The following is a 19565-nucleotide window of genomic DNA, read 5'->3' as shown; positions in this document are numbered from 1 at the left end:
TGTCCCAGTATTTCTACGGAATCCAAACTGATCTTCCCCGAGGTCGGCTTCTACTAGTTTTTCCATTCGTCTGTAAAGAATTCGTGTTAGTATTTTGCAGCTGTGGCTTATTAAACTGATTGTTCGGTAATTCTCACATCTGTCAACACCTGCTTTCTTTGGGATTGGAATTATTATATTCTTCTTGAAGTCTGAGGGTATTTCGCCTGTTTCATACATCTTGCTCACCAGATGGTAGAGTTTTGTCAGGACTGGCTCTCCCAAGGTCATCAGTAGTTCTAATGGAATGTTGTCCCGGGGCCTTGTTTCGACTCAGGTCTTTCAGTGCTCTGTCAAACTCTTCACACAGTATCTTATCTCCCATTTCGTCTTCGTCTACAGCCTCTTCCATTTCCAAAATATTGTCCTCAAGTACATCGCCCTTGTATAGACCCTCTATATACTCCTTCCACCTTTCTGCCTTCCCTTCTTTGCTTAAAACTGGGTTGCCATCTGAGCTCTTGATATTCATACAGGTGGTTCTCTTCTCTCCAAAGGTCTCTTTAATTTTCCTGTAGGCAGTATCTATCTTACCCCTAGTAAGATAAGCCTCTACATCCTTACATTTGTCCTCTAGCCATCCCTGCTTAGCCATTTTGCACTTCCTGTCGATCTCATTTTTGAGACGTTTGTATTCCTTTTTGCCTGCTTCATTTACTGCATTTTTATATTTTCTCCTTTCATCAATTAAATTCAATATTTCTTCTGTTACCCAAGGATTTCTACTAGCCCTCGTCTTTTTACCTACTTGATCCTCTGCTGCCTTCACTACTTCATCCCTCAAAGCTACCCATTCTTCTTCTACTGTATTTATTTCCCCCATTCCTGTCAATTGTTCCCTTATGCTCTCCCTGAAACTCTGTACAACCTCTGGTTCTTTCAGTTTATCCAGGTCCCATCTCCTTAAATTCCCACCTTTTTGCAGTTTCTTCAGTTTTAATCTACAGGTCATAACCAATAGATTGTGGTCAGAGTCCACATCTGCCCCTGGAAATGTCTTACAATTTAAAACCTGGTTCCTAAATCTCTGTCTTACCATTATATAATCAATCTGATACCTTTTAGTATCTCCAGGGTTCTTCCATGTATACAACCTTCTATCATGATTCTTAAACCAAGTGTTAGCTATGATTAAATTGTGCTCTGTGCAAAATTCTACAAGGCGGCTTCCTCTTTCATTTCTTAGCCCCAATCCATATTCACCTACTACATTTCCTTCTCTCCCTTTTCCTACACTCGAATTCCAGTCACCCATAACTATTAAATTTTCGTCTCCCTTCACAATCTGAATAATTTCTTTTATTTCATCATACATTTCTTCAATTTCTTCGTCATCTGCAGAGCTAGTTGGCATATAAACTTGTACTACTGTAGTAGCTGTGGGCTTCGTATCTATCTTGGCCACAATAATGCGTTCACTATGCTGTTTGTAGTAGCTTACCCGCATTCCTATTTTCCTATTCATTATTAACCCTACTCCTGCGTTACCCCTATTTGACTTTGTGTTTATAACCCTGTAGTCACCTGACCAGAAGTCTTGTTCCTCCTGCCACCGAACTTCACTAATTCCCACTATATCTAACTTTAACCTATCCATTTCCCTTTTCAAATTTTCTAACCTACCTGCCCGATTAAGGGACCTGACATTCCACGCTCCGATCCGTAGAACGCCAATTTTCTTTCTCCTGATAACGACATCCTCTTGAGTAGTCCCCGCCCGGAGATCCGAATGGGGGACTATTTTACCTCCGGAATATTTTACCCAAGAGGACGCCATCATCATTTAATCATACAGTAAAGCTGCATGCCCTCGGGAAAAATTACGGCCGTAGTTTCCCCTTGCTTTCAGCCGTTCGCAGTACCAGCACAGCAAGGCCGTTTTGGTTATTGTTACAAGGCCAGATCAGTCAATCATCCAGACTGTTGCCCTTGCAACTACTGAAAAGGCTGCTGCCCCTCTTCAGGAACCACACGTTTGTCTGGCCTCTCAACAGATACCCCTCCGTTGTGGTTGTACCTACGGTACGGCTATCTGTATCGATGAGGCACGCAAGCCTCCCCACCAACGGCAAGGTCCATGGTTCATGGGGGTGGAGTTTTTGGATAAAGATGTAAATTCAGATACAGTGAAATTTAAAAATGAACTGAATGATTCATTTTTTTTTTTAAATCAGAATCAGCATTTCTAATAGATTTCACAAATAATTTAAATAATTTGAATTTTCGTTTGCAAAGAAAGGAACAAAAAATTTCTGATATGTTTGTAGATGTTAATGGATTAAAGTCTAAACTTGTGTTGCTTACACTGCAATGAAACAAGGAAAACGTTTGACATTTTCTGAGCTAATATGAAATAAAATTTTCAATACTAACTTTTGTTATGATGTAATCTCTGAGAGTTTCACTGTAATTTCAAAGATTTGAAATCCCTAGAACTGCATGATGCCCCCCCTTTCTTTTTCTTTAATAGTGTGTTGAAAATTAGTCTCGGAAGTGTCAGAAGCGAGCTTGAAGAATATGTGTGCAATGTAAAGAATTATCTGTTCTTACTACCCTGACTGGAAAAAGTAGTGCAATTTTTGAATTCATGCTACAAGATTGGTCCCCAAACTCACCAACTTCATTCATGAAATAAAATCATATTTTGGATCAAGATACATATGTGAAAGTACATTAAATCTTCTCAGTGTAGTGCAACGATCAGTGAGTTGTCAGAACATCAGCTTTGCTTCCAAAAATGCAACCTGAAATTGATATTGCAGAAGTGGTAAAGACCGAGTTAAACAAATTTGCTCCAGGTACTTAAAAAAATCTCACTAATGCAACTAAAGGTCTGACACATATAACGAAATGAGAATCAAAGTTTTAATAGTTTACATCACATGATGTTTACACGTAAGGAGTAGGTAGGGCCCCATGATGACTGACAGTTATCCCCTGACATTGGCTGGTGTGGCTGTGGTGAGGCCGTAACAGTACTGCACGAGTTCTGTTGCAGGGGGGAAAAACTTAACAGAGGTGAGCTGCCTGCAAACTAAGCTATTCCTGGTCTGACCTAACATGCTACTGATACTTTATTCCAAAGAGGAGGACACATTAGGAATTTTTTAATTTCACAGGTTTTAAAACATCCAATTTTCAAACTTTTTTAATCTTGTCGGTACACATGTTCCTGATGTACATTTGCATTTTCAGCTGTTTTGAATATTTAGTTTATTGTTGACAGTCAAAAAGATTAAACATGTTTTCGAGTGTTCATGAATTTTTACTTTCATAAAAGCTGGATCAAAGAAAATGCATTAAATTTTGCTGCATTTGAAATGTTAAGTGTGGCTTTTGGCACATATACTGTGAGCAAATTTATAAATGTTTCAAAGAGGGTTGCAAAGATGCTTAAGATGACGACTGCCCTGGATGCCCTAGCACATCAATTACTGATGACAATGTGGAAGAAGTAAAGAAAATGGTTCTGGAAAACCATTACATCATCATCAAAGAAGTTGCTGATAATGTCGGCAGTTTCTTTGGCTCATGCAAAGAATTTTTTCTGATGTTTTGGACATGAAACGTGTACCAGCAAAGTTTGTTCCAAAACTGTTAATGTTGAGCAAAAATTATCCACACAGGCATCACTCAGGAATTGTTAAATGAAGCTGACAACAATCCAGAACTTCTAAAGAAGGTAATAACAGGTGACAAAACATGAACATATGAGTAAGACACTGAAACCAAGGCCAAAGGAAACTGCTTGAAGAGCCAAGATAGAAAAAATTTGCAAGTTTGATTACATGTGGAGGCTGTTTACACTGTTTTCTTCCACTGCAATGGAACAGTGCATTATTAGTTCCTACCTTATGGTTGTACTGTCAATATGGAATACTACCTGAAAGTTTTGTGCTGTTTGTGTGAAGCAATCTGAAGAAAATGACCAGAATTGTGGCAAAAACACTCAGGGAAATTGCATCAGGATAATGCTCCTGCTGACATTTCAACGTGGATTTTTTGGCAAAAATAAAAGTTTTATGTTGCCTCAGCCGCCATATTCACCAGATATGGCCCCCAGCGACTTCTTTCTATTCCCGAGGCTGAAAACAACCACGAAAGGACGTCATTTTGCCACCAATGATGAGATAAAAACAGAATTGCTGAAATAGCTGAACACCATAATGGAAAGTGAATTCCAGAAGTGTTTCCAAGGTTGGAAAAAGCACTGGCACATGTGTATTATATCTGAGGGGCATTGCTCTGTATGGGACAGATTTGATTTTGGTGAATAAGTAAAGATTCTTTAAAGAAAAAGAAAAATTTCCATTACTTTTATATTGCCCCACTTATGTCTGTTTTCAAGTGGAGGCCACTTTATAATGGGAAGAGGTGTGGGGGGTCAGAAGCAAGTAAAATTTCTACATTTTGTGCTAATTGTATTATCTTGTGAGTCAGTCAAGTTTCTTAGTTATAAACTTTGCAGACATCAGAGTTTTATGGAATGTAATTTCATTATCACTATTATATTTATTTCTTCTGAACTGACCTCAGCTGATAAGCTGCTCAAAAACTTCGTGGTTTCATACATACTGCTGCTACACAGCAGATTGAACCCCAGATCTCTGAATTTGTAGCTCAACACTTACCCACTCAATCGTCAAGTACACATCATCATCATCATCATCAATTATTATTATTATTATTATTATTATTATTACTATTAGTAGTAGTAGTAGTAGTAGTAGTAGCAGTAGTAGGAACAGCAGCAGCAACAGTAACAAAGTTTAGAGATGACTAAATGCAAGATGCAGTAAGCTTGTACAAAAGCTACATGCAATAATGCATAAAGGCATTATGGGCAGCCTAAATAATGGAAACTCACTTCCAATACTGAAGGTGGTTCAGTAGAGACTCAGGGCATACATCTCTCTCTCTCTCTCTCTCTCTCTCTCTCTCTCTCTCTCTGTGTGTGTGTGTGTGTGTGTGTGTGTGGTGGGGATGAAGAGGGGGGGGGAGGGGAGGGAAATGTCCACAGGCAGGGCAACTGTGACAGAGATAATAAGTGTGAAGGGACCCTGCGTAATTTCTTTCAGGCAGTGTCAAAGACAGGACACAAACCGTACATAAGAAGATGCCAGATGGAACATGTGGCTGCTGTCACATGATTGATTGTGCAGTCTCCAATTAAATCCACTTGCCCAAGAGCAGCTGAACTTAGAACATTAGGAAATGAGACTATAAAACTGATATATAATGTTTGCTACTTGGGCAACACAAGTAGGGAGGATATACAGAAAAATGCAGACTGGCAGTAGAATAAAAAGTGTTTCTGAAAAAGAGAAATTTTTTTTAACATCAAATATCAATTTAAATGTGAGGAAGTCTTCTTTGGAAGTATTAGTCTGGGGTGAAACACCGATGATAGGCAGCGCAGGTGAGAATAAAATATTTTGAATGTGGTGCTACAGAAAAATGCTGAAGACTGGAGGGGTGGACCAAACAACAAACTAGGAAACTGAATAGAACTGGAGAAAAAATAAATGTATGGCACAACTTAACTATAAGAAGGCATTAGCTGGCAGGACACATCCTGAGACATTAAGAAATCATCAATTTTGTATTGGAGGGAAGTGTGGGCACTAAAAATTGTAGAAAGACACATTAAGCAGGTTCAAATTGATGCGGTATTCAGAGACAAAGAGGCTTGCAGAGAACGGAGTAGAACGGAGAGCTGCATCAAACCAGTCTTTGGACTGCAGAACACAACAGCAGCACCAACAACAGTGTAGTCAGGACCAAGTTTATTTCCATGAGAAATTGATTTAAATGTGGTGCTATGGGACTGCTTCAAGATTAAGTGTGTATTTCAGAATACTGAGAAATTTAATGGACAGTTTACTGACAGAGTATCCACAAACACATGCATCACTGGGCAGCAGTGGCTACTCGGGTGGAAACTGTATGCAACATGTGACTAAAAATTTAGTCTTCTGCCACGAAAAAGGGTCATTGAGTAGACTCCATTTTGTCTGTTCCCAGCTGAAAGTGGAACCCGTCTACGTCATTGTTACACTTAATAGTGCTTGGACTCACATTAAGCTTCGTGATTCAGCTGAATTCACACCAATTTGGCCTTCTTTGCTGTAGCTACGAACGTCAAGCAGTTTAATGCTCGAGACAAGAACTGCAACATTTTCAGCAGCAAGAATATTGTTTTTTTGGCAATGGCAGTGCTCTTTGGCAATTTTCACGGTATGGGCACTCGGCTGTAGTCCAATGCACTTTTCTGTGCCTAACTCTTTTCCACTAATAATGAAGACATCATCAGAGGCTATAAACATTCAGACAGCAGTGTGAATTTTAGACAGACTCAATGGCCACATTGTGAAAAGAACAGAGCATTTCCTGAGACTAAGAAGTCTCACAGAATTGGGTTGTGGAGCTCATAGTGTGGCATAGATGGCAATGTTTGCTTTATTCGGCACTAAGACCCACAAATACCTAAGAATTACTTTTGGAAGAAATGGCTGCTATGACAAAGAGATAAATATGGTACTATGTTATTAAAGAGCTCAGCTTCTAGTAAAAAAAAAAAAAAAAAAAAAAGAACCCCCTAAAGGGGAAGTTCTTCTCCCACTTGCAAGAAGTCACAGATCAAATCAACAGAGTACTAAGACGAGACAGTACTGATGCAATGGTTAAACAATTAAGAAGTAGGAGTATACATGATGATTCTTATTGATGTTTAAAAATTCCTGAAGCAATGAAGATGATGCTGAGATAAATAATTCCAAAATCGGATGACAAATGTTGAATATGTGATTTCACCAGGTGACATACCTCACCTCATGTGCAAAGGGCTTGTCAATTCTATCCTCGCCAGTAGGGGGCAATTTTACACATCACACTGTTAGGCTACACTGTTTTTGAACATATTTTGTAAATGCAATATGTTGTAAATGTACCGGTTACAAAATATTGTCCTCGCTGTAGCCAATCAAAAGTGTCCTTCAAAAATGGTTCAAATGGCTCTTAGCACCATGGGACTTAACTTCTGAGGTCATCAGTCCCCTAGAACTTAGAACTATTTAAACCTAAGGACATCACACACATCCATGCCTGCAGCAGGATTCGAACCGGCGACCGTAGCTGTCGCGCGGTTCCAGACTGTAGTGCCTAGAACCGCTCAGCCACCCCGGCCGATGCAAAAAAGTGTCCTTATTTTGTATTTCTTTCCTTCTGTCCCTCCTTTTTTTGTTTACAGACTTTATTTAGTAAAGAAAACACAGCTCGTTTACTGGTAGCAATGCAATTTGGAAGCTTACACATATTTACTTGTGATGCAATACAGTAGTTTTTATTGCACTCTGCTTTGCAATTAACTGGTGGAGACTACGAGGCCAGGAAATAAAATAATAAATCTTACCTCTATGAAAACACAGAACTGTGTGATGTAGTGCGAAAACTATTGTTCCAGGCACAAGACTCGAGCTCTGAGCCTGACGTGCTAAAGTCTGAGATGAGATGATCAGGTACGACAGACCAATTGGCCTCTCATCTGGTGACATCAAATGTTTAATATCTGTCATCCAATTTTGGTGTATTTCCCGACATTTGCGACCTCACGTATCTTATATCAAATTACTTGTCTCAGCAACATCACTTCGGGGGTTTTTAAATGTTAATATGAATCAATGTGTATAAAATCTTTTGTACATGAGGTCAAATGTATACTGGAACTACAAATAGAAGCATCAACTCTTGGCTCATGGAAAACATGAACAATTGTCATTCATCAATACTACAGTTTTATCAAGTTCTAATCATTACTATGTTAGGATATACAGAGGCCATAGCAATTCAAAAATAGAATAGTAGTTTAAGCAAGAAGGAGGAGGACTGATATTTGACAAGCTGTGGGCCTCAGCACTAAATAATGTGAACACATGTCAGCACAATCCGGAGAGCTTAGGAAGTGGTCCAGAGACATCATGAACCAACTGTTGGATGGATACGTGTAAAGAGCTAGGCCTGGTGAACTTGTTTCAGTTTGAAACTGCTACCCAGATCTTTATAGACTCTTATGATGATGTCCCCAGTATTATAAGATGAGGCATTAGGTATAGAAATATACCTCGGACCACAGTGTAATGCCCATAGAACAAAATCGCTGATAATGTACAATGTACATACTGGCCACAAAAGCCCGCAGGGGCCGCGCTCTTTCACTTTTATGTACCAGAGGGACTCAGGAAAGAGTTGTTGCAGACTGGGGCAGCGAGTTGTTTTTAATGCCATTTTCTGTGTTATTTTGTGTGAGGGAACTCAGTTGCCTCTCCTGATACATTTTACACTGCTACACCAGCTTTGTTGATGTACAAGACTGACATCTATTTTGCCCTGTTCAAAGTTTCCATTATTTAGACACTAAGTGCCTCTGTCGGCAGAACAATGACTATTGTAAGCAACAGCAACCTCTCTTGTCCTGCTGTGTCCCACAGCTGCAGGTGTATCCTCTGGCTTCTTCCTTGCGATCTGTAGACCTGTGGACAGAGGATAAGATGAAATGCAGAACACAATTCACATACAAATTATTAATTTCTAAGTAACAGCTAATGCAATGCATTCTGTACTTACTGCTACCAAGGATGGTTGGACACACACACACACACACACACACACACACACACACACAGAGAGAGAGAGAGAGAGAGAGAGAGAGAGAGAGAGAGGGGGGGGGGGCATTTATTCTGAATATAAAAATGCAGTCTGAACCGTGGCAGCTCATTTTTCATACAATTTCAAGGCTAACTTAAATTGCATGATTAACTGTTACATTACCTTTTGAGCTCTGTAACATAATTTTCAACAACTTCATGTCAAAGTACTCACTAACATTACATCCATCCATCCACTGACAGGAACACATACTGTCAATTAATTTAATCAAAATTAGGTCTTTTCGTTTGCAAACAATAGAATAACAAAACAGGTATCAAATACTGTAATCATAATGTTTGAAACCTGTAACAACTCTGTTTATCGTACTGTCAGCCTGCTATGCTGTTGGCTATCACAACACCAACTAATTACATCACAGTTACTGTATTTCATAAAACCAAACCAGATTAACAATGTAAACAAAGTGTTTATTTGGGCTGCTGTATTCTGCAATGAGATACTGTAAATACCAAAAAATAATGTACTCATACTTGAAACAGGAAACAAGGTAGGAAAGCTTGGGATAATGAAGTTTCAGAGTAATTAACAAAAATGTAATCAGCATTGTTTACTTGTATAAATTCACTTATTTTCCCATGAAAACAAGAGATATGTAATCGTCTTTGTATCACAATTTAATTGTAACCACTGGATGATAATTATCAAAAACTTGTATAACTGTTATTAGCGAATTTACAACTTGATGTCACAGTACTAACTAATGTCATGTACATCCATTGGTAGGAACACACATTGTTGATTCTTTTAACCAGAATTACGAGTTTTCATTTGTGAACAATAGTCTAAAGAGATCTCGAATACTAACTCAGGGCTTAGCTGACTTAACTTTATTATCTGTTACATTCATTTGGTTAATTAGAATATGTGTGTGTGTGTGTGTGTGTGTGCGTGTGTGTGTGTGCGCGCACACGCGCGTGTGCTAACTGCAAATAACAGTAATTTCAAACTTTGTAACCACTGCTCAATATGTTAACACATGTCCCATTACTAACTTTCTGATAAAGTAGATCAAAAATATGCATATAAATAAGTGAAGTATCTATATGGTTGATGATGAAAATATGTTAGAAAATAAGGGGGGGAGGGGGGGGGCAGGGCTTCAGTATGATGTAAGATCTTGACCAGCACTCTTTCCCCAGATATTTTAGTTAATTAGAATCTGTTGTTAAATGAAACAATAAGTTCACTGTTACCAGTCACCGTTTTATTTATTTCCACGACGCGTTTCGAAGGTTTAAACCTCCATCATCGGGTGGATTTACATTAGTAAGTATTACATTTGTGTGTGTGTTGTGTTACGATTTTTGGAGGAACTTGTGGCACTGCCTTCAGTGATCACAGGTTCCTTTTGCTGTCGTAACACATCACATGTATACTGCCACATTTGTAAACAAATATATATTTGTTTACAAATGTGGCAGTATACATGTGATGTGTTACGACAGCAAAAGGAACCTGTGATCACTGAAGGCAGTGCCACAAGTTCCTCCAAAAATCGTAACACAACACACACACAAATGTAATACTTACTAATGTAAATCCACCCGATGATGGAGGTTTAAACCTTCGAAACGCGTCGTGGAAATAAATAAAACGGTGACTGGTAACAGTGAACTTATTGTTTCATTTAATGTCAGTAACAGTCACGGTAAAGCCTAACCTAAAAATGTTCGCATTTAAAGTAGAATCTGTTGGTTTGACTAGTTTACGTAAACTTTGTAATCACTGTCAACATTGTTACTAAAGTAGAATCCCATATTTTGGCAAGCTAGACAGCATACTTCAACAGCAATTACTGTTGTATCTGAAAGGTCACACCAGAAGAATCTTTCTTCACTATTCAGTTAATCACGAATGTAAAGTTTTAACTGTAACCTGTAAAGCCCCAGCAAACAACAATAATTAAATATAGTTTTAATTGCTGCAATTTAATAAAAGAGAGGCTGCTGGAACCCAGTTTAGTTAAGTCTGTGGAAAGATATGAAATGAGCCAGATCTGTGCCCAAAATTACTGGACAGACAATTTAGTACAGAATACAAGTCGACCGAGAAACCAAATTTTAGTTTTAGCTTCAAAATTGACTTATTAGCCTTATACTTTCAAAAAGCCTTTCATCTCCATTTCAACCCCTTAGGAGTGTAATTTCAAACATTCCCTTCATAAACAATGCCCACCATGTAAGCTCCACACTGTCTCCAAATTTTAAGTTTCTATCCTTAACAGTATGGGTTGGGTGATGATGGATCACTGAATCAGTCTGGCCCTATTTCACTACTTTAGGGGATGAATTTCCAAGAACAGACAAACACAAATTTTTCATGGATTTTTCCACTTCTAACCGAGAAGCCAAATACCAATTTTCAAAGACTTCAGTTTAAAAATGTTTTCAAATGAAATATTTTCATAAGACAGTTCAACCCTTAGCGGCTGAATTTACAAAAACAGTGACATACATACCTTTTTATTTCTAACAGAGAAGCCAAATACAAATTTTCATAGTTTTACCTTCAAAAATACTTGCATAATTAAATATATCTAAAAACAAAGATGATGTGACTTACCAAACGAAAGTGCTAGCAGGTCGATAGACACACAAACAAACACAAACATACACACAAAATTCAAGCTTTCGCAACCAATGGTTGCTTCGTCAGGAAAGAGGGAAGGAGAGGGAAAGATGAAAGGATGTGGGTTTTAAGGGAGAGGGTAAGGAGTCATTCCAGTCCCGGGAGCGGAAAGACTTACCTTGGGGGAAAAAAGGACAGGTATCACTCGCGCACACACACACACACACACACACACACACACACATCCATCCGCACATACACAGACACAAGCAGACATTTGTAAAGGCAAAGAGTTCGGGCAGATATGTCAGTCAAAGACATATCTGCCCCAACTCATTGCCTTTACAAATGTCTGCTTGTGTCTGTGTATGTGCGGATGGGTGTGTGTGTGTGTGTGTGTGTGTGTGTGTGTGTGTGTGTGAGTGATAACTGTCCTTTTAAAACCCACATCCTTTCATCTTTCCCTCTCTTTCCCTCTTTCCTGACGAAGCAACCGTTGGTTGCGAAAGCTTGAATTTTGTGTGTTTGTTTGTGTGTCTATCGACCTGCCAGCACTTTCGTTTGGTAAGTCACATCATCTTTGTTTTTAGATATATTTTTCCCACGTGGAATGTTTCCCTCTATTACATTCATATGAATAATTAAATATATTCACAAAAATTTTCACCCCCACTGGGACTGAATTTCCAAAAATAGTGAAACCACATTTTTTTTTCTTTCTTTTTTTTTTTTTTTTTTGTAACTGATAAGTCACAAAACAGCATTCATAGTTGTAGATTTAAAAATACTTCAGTAGTTCTTTAACAATGACATATTTTCAAAAAGAAATTTCACTCTTTACTTAATCCCCATAGGGGTTAAATTTTCAAAAATTACTGAAACACATGTTTATTTATCTCTAACTGAGAAACCAAATGCCAATTTTCATAGGTGTAGCTTCAAGATTGCCTCAATAGTGTAATTTTGAAAAAAAACTTCATCCTGTACTTCACCCCCATAGGGATGAAATAGCAAAAAATCCCTTTTAAACAACACCTACAGTAGAAGATCAACGCCTTCTGCAAATTTCAAGTTCCCATCCTTTTTTGGTTTGGGCTGGGCGATCATGAGCCAGTGAATCAGTCAGTTGGTACACTGCCTTTTATAGCTTATTATTACTATCACTATCCTCATCAGAGTCTCAAGAAGAAGGGGCAAAATTAATTATCCATTAAAAATAATTTGGTTTTGTGGCCAAAACACAATTGAATCCTTTTGTTTTTACCACTCAGAAAATTTCATTTTACCACTCAGAAAATTTCATTTTACCACTCAGAAAATTTCATTTTACCACTCAGAAAATTTCATTTTACTCCTCAGGTGGGGATTACCCCCAGGTTGGGAACCATTGCCTTAGGGAATTGCACACCAAAGATGGGTGCACACAGAGTGTATACATGAGGCCTCAAATATGTCGAAGATGGCGACCTAGTAGCCACAGAGGAAACAAGGTATAACCAACTCCAGATCGTGGCACACAATGGGACAAATGATATCTGTCACCTGGGTTCCGAGGTCTTAGCTGTATCATTCCAGTGAATGGCAGAGAAGGTCCAAAAGACCAGTCTTGCTCACAGAGTTGCAACATAGCTCACAATCTGCAGCACCGTCTTCCGACTGACAGGGTCTTCTGGTTCTGAGCCAAGCAGAGAGCTAAAAACTGAGTCTGCAAAGGTTCTGCGACAAGGTAGGCTGTGACTTCCTAGGCTTGCACCATAAGGTTGAAAATTTTAAAGTAGTCCTGAATAGGTCATGTGTACACATCAGAGACTGCTACCCAGGTAGTAGATTGTGTAACAGGTGTACATAAAGGCTTTTTATATTAGGCGGCTCTTCATCCACTAACGAAAACAATAGCTATAGGAAATCCAGAAGTGTGAGTATAAGATCCAAAGAAATGTCCCCCACAGAGATCACTACTAAAATCCTACTGCTTAACTGCTGAAGCAATCACAGCAAAGTGCCAGAGATTGATGTGATCCTCAAAAGTACTGAAGCTCACAAAATACTTGGTACAGAAGGTGTGTTAAAATCTGAAACCGAAAGCAGTGTGATTTTTGATTTAAATCTACGTGTGTAATGAAAACGTAATTTAATGGTAAATGGAGCTGGTGTATTTGTCACAGTAGGCAAGGAATTCAAATCCATTAAGATAAAAACTGAAACTGGATGTGAAACTGACTGGGCAAACCTGAGTATCAAGGGCAGGCATAAACTTATAACCGGATCCTTCTATCCACCACCGAACTCACTTCCAAATATAACTGAAAACAGAGAAAATCTAGTACGCAACTTCCTCAATGACCTGGTGATTATCAGAGGAGACTTTAATCATCCAACAATCAATTGAGAAAATTACACTTGTGTAAATGGTGGGCATGAAATAATACATGTTTTCCCTGAAAACTATTTGGCACAAGTGTCAGAAAGTCCAATCACGATGGAAATATATTAGGTGTAATGATGACGAATAGACCAGACATTTTTGAGGATGTCCATGTCGTAGCCTATCAGTGACAATGAGGCAGCTGTGGCAACAATGATTCCCACACTACAGGGGCCAACTAAAACAGGTAGAGAGATTTATATGATCAGCAAACTACACAGAGGCAGCAGTGTCATTTCTCAATGACAAACTTGAAACACTGAGCTGCAGACTGGAGCATGTAGAGGAAATCTGGTTTAAGTTTAAAAGAGTAGTCTTTCGTACACTGTTCAGATATGTACATAGGAAAACAGGTCGTTACGGGAGGAGGTGGGGCATTCTTCTGGTAGTCACTGCAAAAAAAGCTTTTAAAGAAACAGAAGCTACTGCATAACAGGTGTAGAGCAAAGCATAATATGGCTATAGCTACAGAGATTCTGAATGAAACACGTTTGAATATCAAGAAGGCAATGCATGAAGCCTTCAATGAATATTTTAGCAGAATCTTATTGAAAACTCTCACACAACACCCAAAGAAACTGATCATTCGCAAAGACTGTCCATGGCATCAAAGTTAATATCTCATTGCTCAGTGGACGACACAAGAACTGTAACTGAGGGTAGCAAAGCAAAAACAGAGATGCTGAATTGCATTTTAAATGTTCCTTTACAAAGAAAGAGCCAGAGATTTGGCCCCAGTTTAATTCACACATCTTTGGGAAGATGAGTAAAATAGATATTATTATCAGTGGCACTGAGAATCAGTTGAAATTACAAACACTTAGCAGCAAAGTTCCATGGTCTGGTGGAATCCATATTAGATTCTATGCAGAATTTGTGGTCGAGTTAGTCCTTTTTTAAATGATAATATACTGCAGATTGCTTGAACTGTCCAGTAGTTGGAAGAAAGCACACATCGCATCCATCTACAAGAAGGGTACCAGAAGCAATCCACAAAACTACCATCTATTATCCTTGTTCACACACCTGCTGTAGAGTCTAATGAGGTATCTTGAACACTATGACCAACTTCATGCCAATTACATGGATTCCAAAAAAATGTTGGTGCTACAAAAAACAACTTGCGATTTTCTTACATGAAATCATGAAAGTATGCAGATGGCTACAGTATTTCTTGACTTCTACAACTACACCTTTACTCTGCAAATCACTATGAAGTGCATGGCAGAGGGTATGTCCCATTGTACAAGTTATTAGCGTTTCTTCCTGTTCCATTCATGGAAGGAATGATTGTTTAAATGTCCCAGTGTGCGCTTGAATTGACCTAATCTTGTCCTCGTGATCATAATAAGAATGATACATAGAGGCTGCAGCATTTTCCTACTCAGCATTCAAAGCCGGTTCTTCAAATTTTGTTGCTAGACTCGATCATGATAGTTTGAGTCTGCCAGTTCAGTTTCTTCAGCACCTCTGTTGCACTCTCCCGCAGTTCAAACAAACCTGTGACTATTGGTGCTGCCCCTCTCTGTATACGTTCAGTATCTCCTGTCCTATTTGGTAGCAATCCCATAAAATTGAGCAATATCCTAGACAGGGTCACACTAGTGATCTGTAAGCAATCTGCAAGGCTGACTGCATTTCCGCAGTATTCTACCAATAAACCGAAGTCTACTACTCACTTTACCTACAACTGAGCCTGTATGATCATTCCATTTCACATCTCCATAAAGTATTACACCCAAGTATTTGTATGAGACGGTCAATTCGAAACATGACTAATTGATATTATGATCATAAGATACTAGGTTTTTTCAGTTTGTGAATACAATTTTACATTCCTGAACATTTAATGCAAGCTGCCAATCTTTGCACCATGTTGAAGTCTTATCAATATCTGACTGAATGTTCACGCAGCTTCTTTTTGACGGAACTTCATTATAGGTAACTGCATCATCTACAAAAGTCTGACGTTACTATTAATATCATCTGGAAGGTCATTAATTTACAACATGACCAGTAAGAATCCCAATACACTTCCCTGGGACACATCCGAAGTTACTTCTACATCTGATGATGACTCTCCAAGACAACATGCTGATCACCTCTACCAAAAAGCGAAATACGGAAGCGTCAGATCCCGCCCGTCTGCTTTGACCCATGACGTCACAAATATGGCGGAAACAAAAACAAACACACACACTTTCCACAAGAAGCCTAATGACACTAATGGGACAAGCGCGGGAAATGGGGTGTTTTGGGTGGGGGGCAAACTAAATATAAACAAATTTAGACGCCTTGCGTAGCTACAACGTGTAAGTGAAGACAGCCATGCATGAATACCTACCCACCTCCCCAGGGGTCGTAACCCCTGCAACCCATAGAAGATAAAGATGCTTCAGTAGCTGATTAGTGTTTTTTGTCTTTTTTTAAAAAAATCTCACGGGATAGAACGAACAGATCAGAAAGATAAATATAATAAACTAAAACAGAAATTGGAGGAAACAGATAATTAAAATAAGTAATAAGTGTTTTTAAATTAAAAAAAAAAAAAATCTCACAAGATAGAACGAACAGATCAGAAAAGTAAATAAAATAAGATAAAACAGAACTGGAGACAGCCACACTCAAACCAAACTCCGCGCCGTTGACGTCACACACGACAACACCCTTACGTCACGGGTTAAAGCCGACGCGTGGGATCGCACGCTTCTGTCGACCCCCAAAAAGTCATTAATCCAGTCATACATTTCACCTGATAACCCATATGTACACACTTTTGACAACAAGCATACGTGTGGCAATGAGTAAAATGCTTTTCAAAAATCAAAAAATACTGCACCTACCTGCTTGCCTTGATCCAAAGCATTCATTATGTCGTGTGAGAAAAGTGCGAGTTGCTTTTTACATCATCAAAGTTTTCAGAATTCATGTGGGTTGGCATATGTTTGAGCTCAGAATACATTCTAAGATTTTACAACAAATCAGTCTCAAGGATACTGCATGGAAATTTTATGGATCACTTCTTGTAAATGGGTGACTTGCACTTTCTTCCAGCTACTGCGCATGGTTTTCTGTTTGAGAAACCCACGACAAATTATAGTTAGAAGAGTGACTAACTCAGCTGCAACTTCAGTACAGAATCCAATGGCGATTCCACTGGGCCCTGGAACATTTCTCAACACCACTGACACTAACACTTATTTCAAACACCTTTAAAGTGGTACGAGAATTACAGTGTGGCAATTTTCCTTCATAAAGAAACATCTGAAAACGGAGTTAGGCATTTCAGTTTTTACAAAATTGTTACGGCGTTTGTGGCCACTTGTTGACAAACTGCCTGTTGGCTTCTGTCTCGGGTTCTTCAGGTGACATTTGTCTGATGATTTTTCTGATGTTTCACCAGTGTAAGTTGCTGGCATTGTCAAAGCTTTGCTGCTATTGTTGGTGATGGACTGGAGCTCGTAGCCACAGGCTACATGTACCTGCTGCGCCAACGTCCAAGGGCTTCTCCGCAGTCATTTCCAGTGTGGTTCTCCTCTTGCTACCTGCAATAGTCGTTCGTTCCAGCATGAGAAGCCAGGATCTGTTTACCTTGAGGCTTTCTTCTTTCTTGTTGAACCTATTCTCGTGTTTATGTATTTCTATAGTTTCTCTGAACAAGTGACTGTGATAGCTCTTCTCTACAGCCAGAACTTCCGTGTTAGCAAATTTTACTATGTGGTCAGTCTTGTACAGTGCATGCTCTGCCACAGCCAATTTCTCCACCTGCCCCAACCTGCAACTATGATCCCAGTCATTCCAACATAAACTTTTCTGCGTGTGCATGTTATGTGGTATATTACCAACATTGCAAGTGGGTCCCTTTTCTCCTTTGCCAATCTGAGACACTCTTTGATCTTCATTGTAAATAGTCTTCACACTGTGTTTGCGCATTATATGGTTGAGTCTGTTCATCACACTGGGAATGAATGGCAGTTCGGCCGTACCTGACATTCCTTTTTCTGATGTATCACTTTGCCGAGTGTTCGACTCTGTTATTCTTCTAATATAACTTGTGGAGTATGCATTGCTTCTCACAACACTTTCCTGGTGTTGCAATTCATGTCTGAGGTGCTGTGGCCCACATATTTGTCTTGCTCGCATCACGGATATATCAATCATTCCTCTTTTCTGGCTCAGGTGGTCATTTCAAAGTTTTTGCAGATATCAGCCAACGTGTGTTGGTTTTTGATAGATGCTGTGTCCCAGGTTTTCATCATCCCCTGTGACCGCACATCTAGAAATGGTAGTTTTTGTTCTTTTCTACTTCCCTGGCAAATTTTACGTTGGCATGGAGGTTGTTCATGTGTCTTAGGGAGTCACCGAGCTGTTCCTCACCATGGCTACACACAATGAAGGTTCGATATGTTCCAAGAAGAAGTTGGCTATCGCTGGACTAAGAGGACTACCCATGGTGATGACTTCCAGCTATTCGTAGAAGTTGCCATCCCACGAGAAATATGTAGTGATGAGACGTGCATGAAAGATGTGGGTGATGTATTGCAGGAAAATGGAACCGGTGTGTTTCTGAGCATCACTGAGTGGTACTTTTGTAAACAAAGAAACAACATCAAAGCTGACCAGGTGTTGTTTGGTGCAAGTTTTAGTTTCTTCAGCACGTGTCACTACTGCCCACGTGCGGCTGGGGCAGAGAGGTCAAGTATTTTGCCAGTTTATACAACAATGAGGCAGGAGCATGATTCTTACGGATCTTTGGTAATCCATACAGCCAAGATGTCAAATCACCAACCGATCCAGAAAAGCACTCTGTCTTCAGGCCACAAGTGGCCCATCGGGACCATCCAACCACTGTCTCATCCTCAGCTGAGGATGCGGATAGGAGGGGCCTATGGTCAGCATCCTGTTCTCCTGGTTGTTACGATGGTTTTCTTTGACCGAAGCCGCTACTATTCGGTCGAGTAGCTCCTCAATTGGCATCACGAGGCTGAGTGAACCCCGAAAAATGGCAACAGTGCATGGCGGCCCAGATGGTAACCCATCCAAGTGCCGACCGTGCCCGACAGCACTTAACTCCGGTGATCTGACGGGAACCGTTGTATCCACTGCGGCAAGGACGTTGCCCAGATCCAGAAAAGAGGCACGATTAATATATTCATAATGCAAGCAAGACGAAAATGAGAGCTGTAACACCTCACATGCAAAATGAATCACCTGGAAAATGTTCTAAGGAGCAATGGATACTACAGAAGTTATATTAGAAGGATAACAGAGTCAAACATTCGGCAAAGTGGCACATTAGAAAAAGGAATGTTGGGTATGGCCTTTCTGCCATACATTTCCAGTGTGACAGACAGAATCGGCTGTATATTGCGCAAACACAGTGTACAGACTGTTTACAATCTGACAACAGAGATAAAAGAGTGTCTCAGATCAGCAAAAGAGAAGAGGGACCCCACCTGCAGTGTCAGGCATATACCACATACCTTGCACATGCAGAAAAGTTTGCGTTGGAATGACAGGATGATCAATCAATACCAGGATCACAGAACATAAGAGACATTGTAGGTTGGGGCAGGTGGAGAAATCAGCTGTGGCAGAGTACATGCTGTGCGAGACCGACCACATAGTAAAACTTACTGACATGGAAGTCCTGGATGTAGAGAAGAGCTATCACAGACACAGAGAAGCTATAGAAATACACAAACACAAGAATAGCTTCAACAAGAAAGAAGAAAGCCTCAAGGTAAACAGATCCTGGCTTCCCGTGCTGCAGCGAACGACTATCGCAGGTAGCAAGAGGAGAACC

General features: G+C 39.6%; 1 protein-coding gene across 1 annotated transcript in view; it reads right to left on the bottom strand.

The window, feature by feature from the left end:
* Positions 1-19565, bottom strand: part of LOC126215112 (ras-related protein Rab-27A) — a 76693-nt gene that overhangs the window by 51806 nt on the left and 5322 nt on the right. Inside the window, exon 3 of the mRNA XM_049941766.1 lies at positions 8500-8567. Coding sequence (XP_049797723.1) covers positions 8500-8567 — 68 coding nt within the window. The remainder of the gene's footprint in view (positions 1-8499; positions 8568-19565) is intronic.

The sequence above is a fragment of the Schistocerca nitens genome, chromosome 12, assembly GCF_023898315.1.
Source record: "Schistocerca nitens isolate TAMUIC-IGC-003100 chromosome 12, iqSchNite1.1, whole genome shotgun sequence".
NCBI lineage: Eukaryota > Metazoa > Arthropoda > Insecta > Orthoptera > Acrididae > Schistocerca > Schistocerca nitens.
The sequence above is the reverse complement of the archived record's forward strand: the minus strand, read 5'-3'. Positions and strand labels throughout refer to the sequence as shown.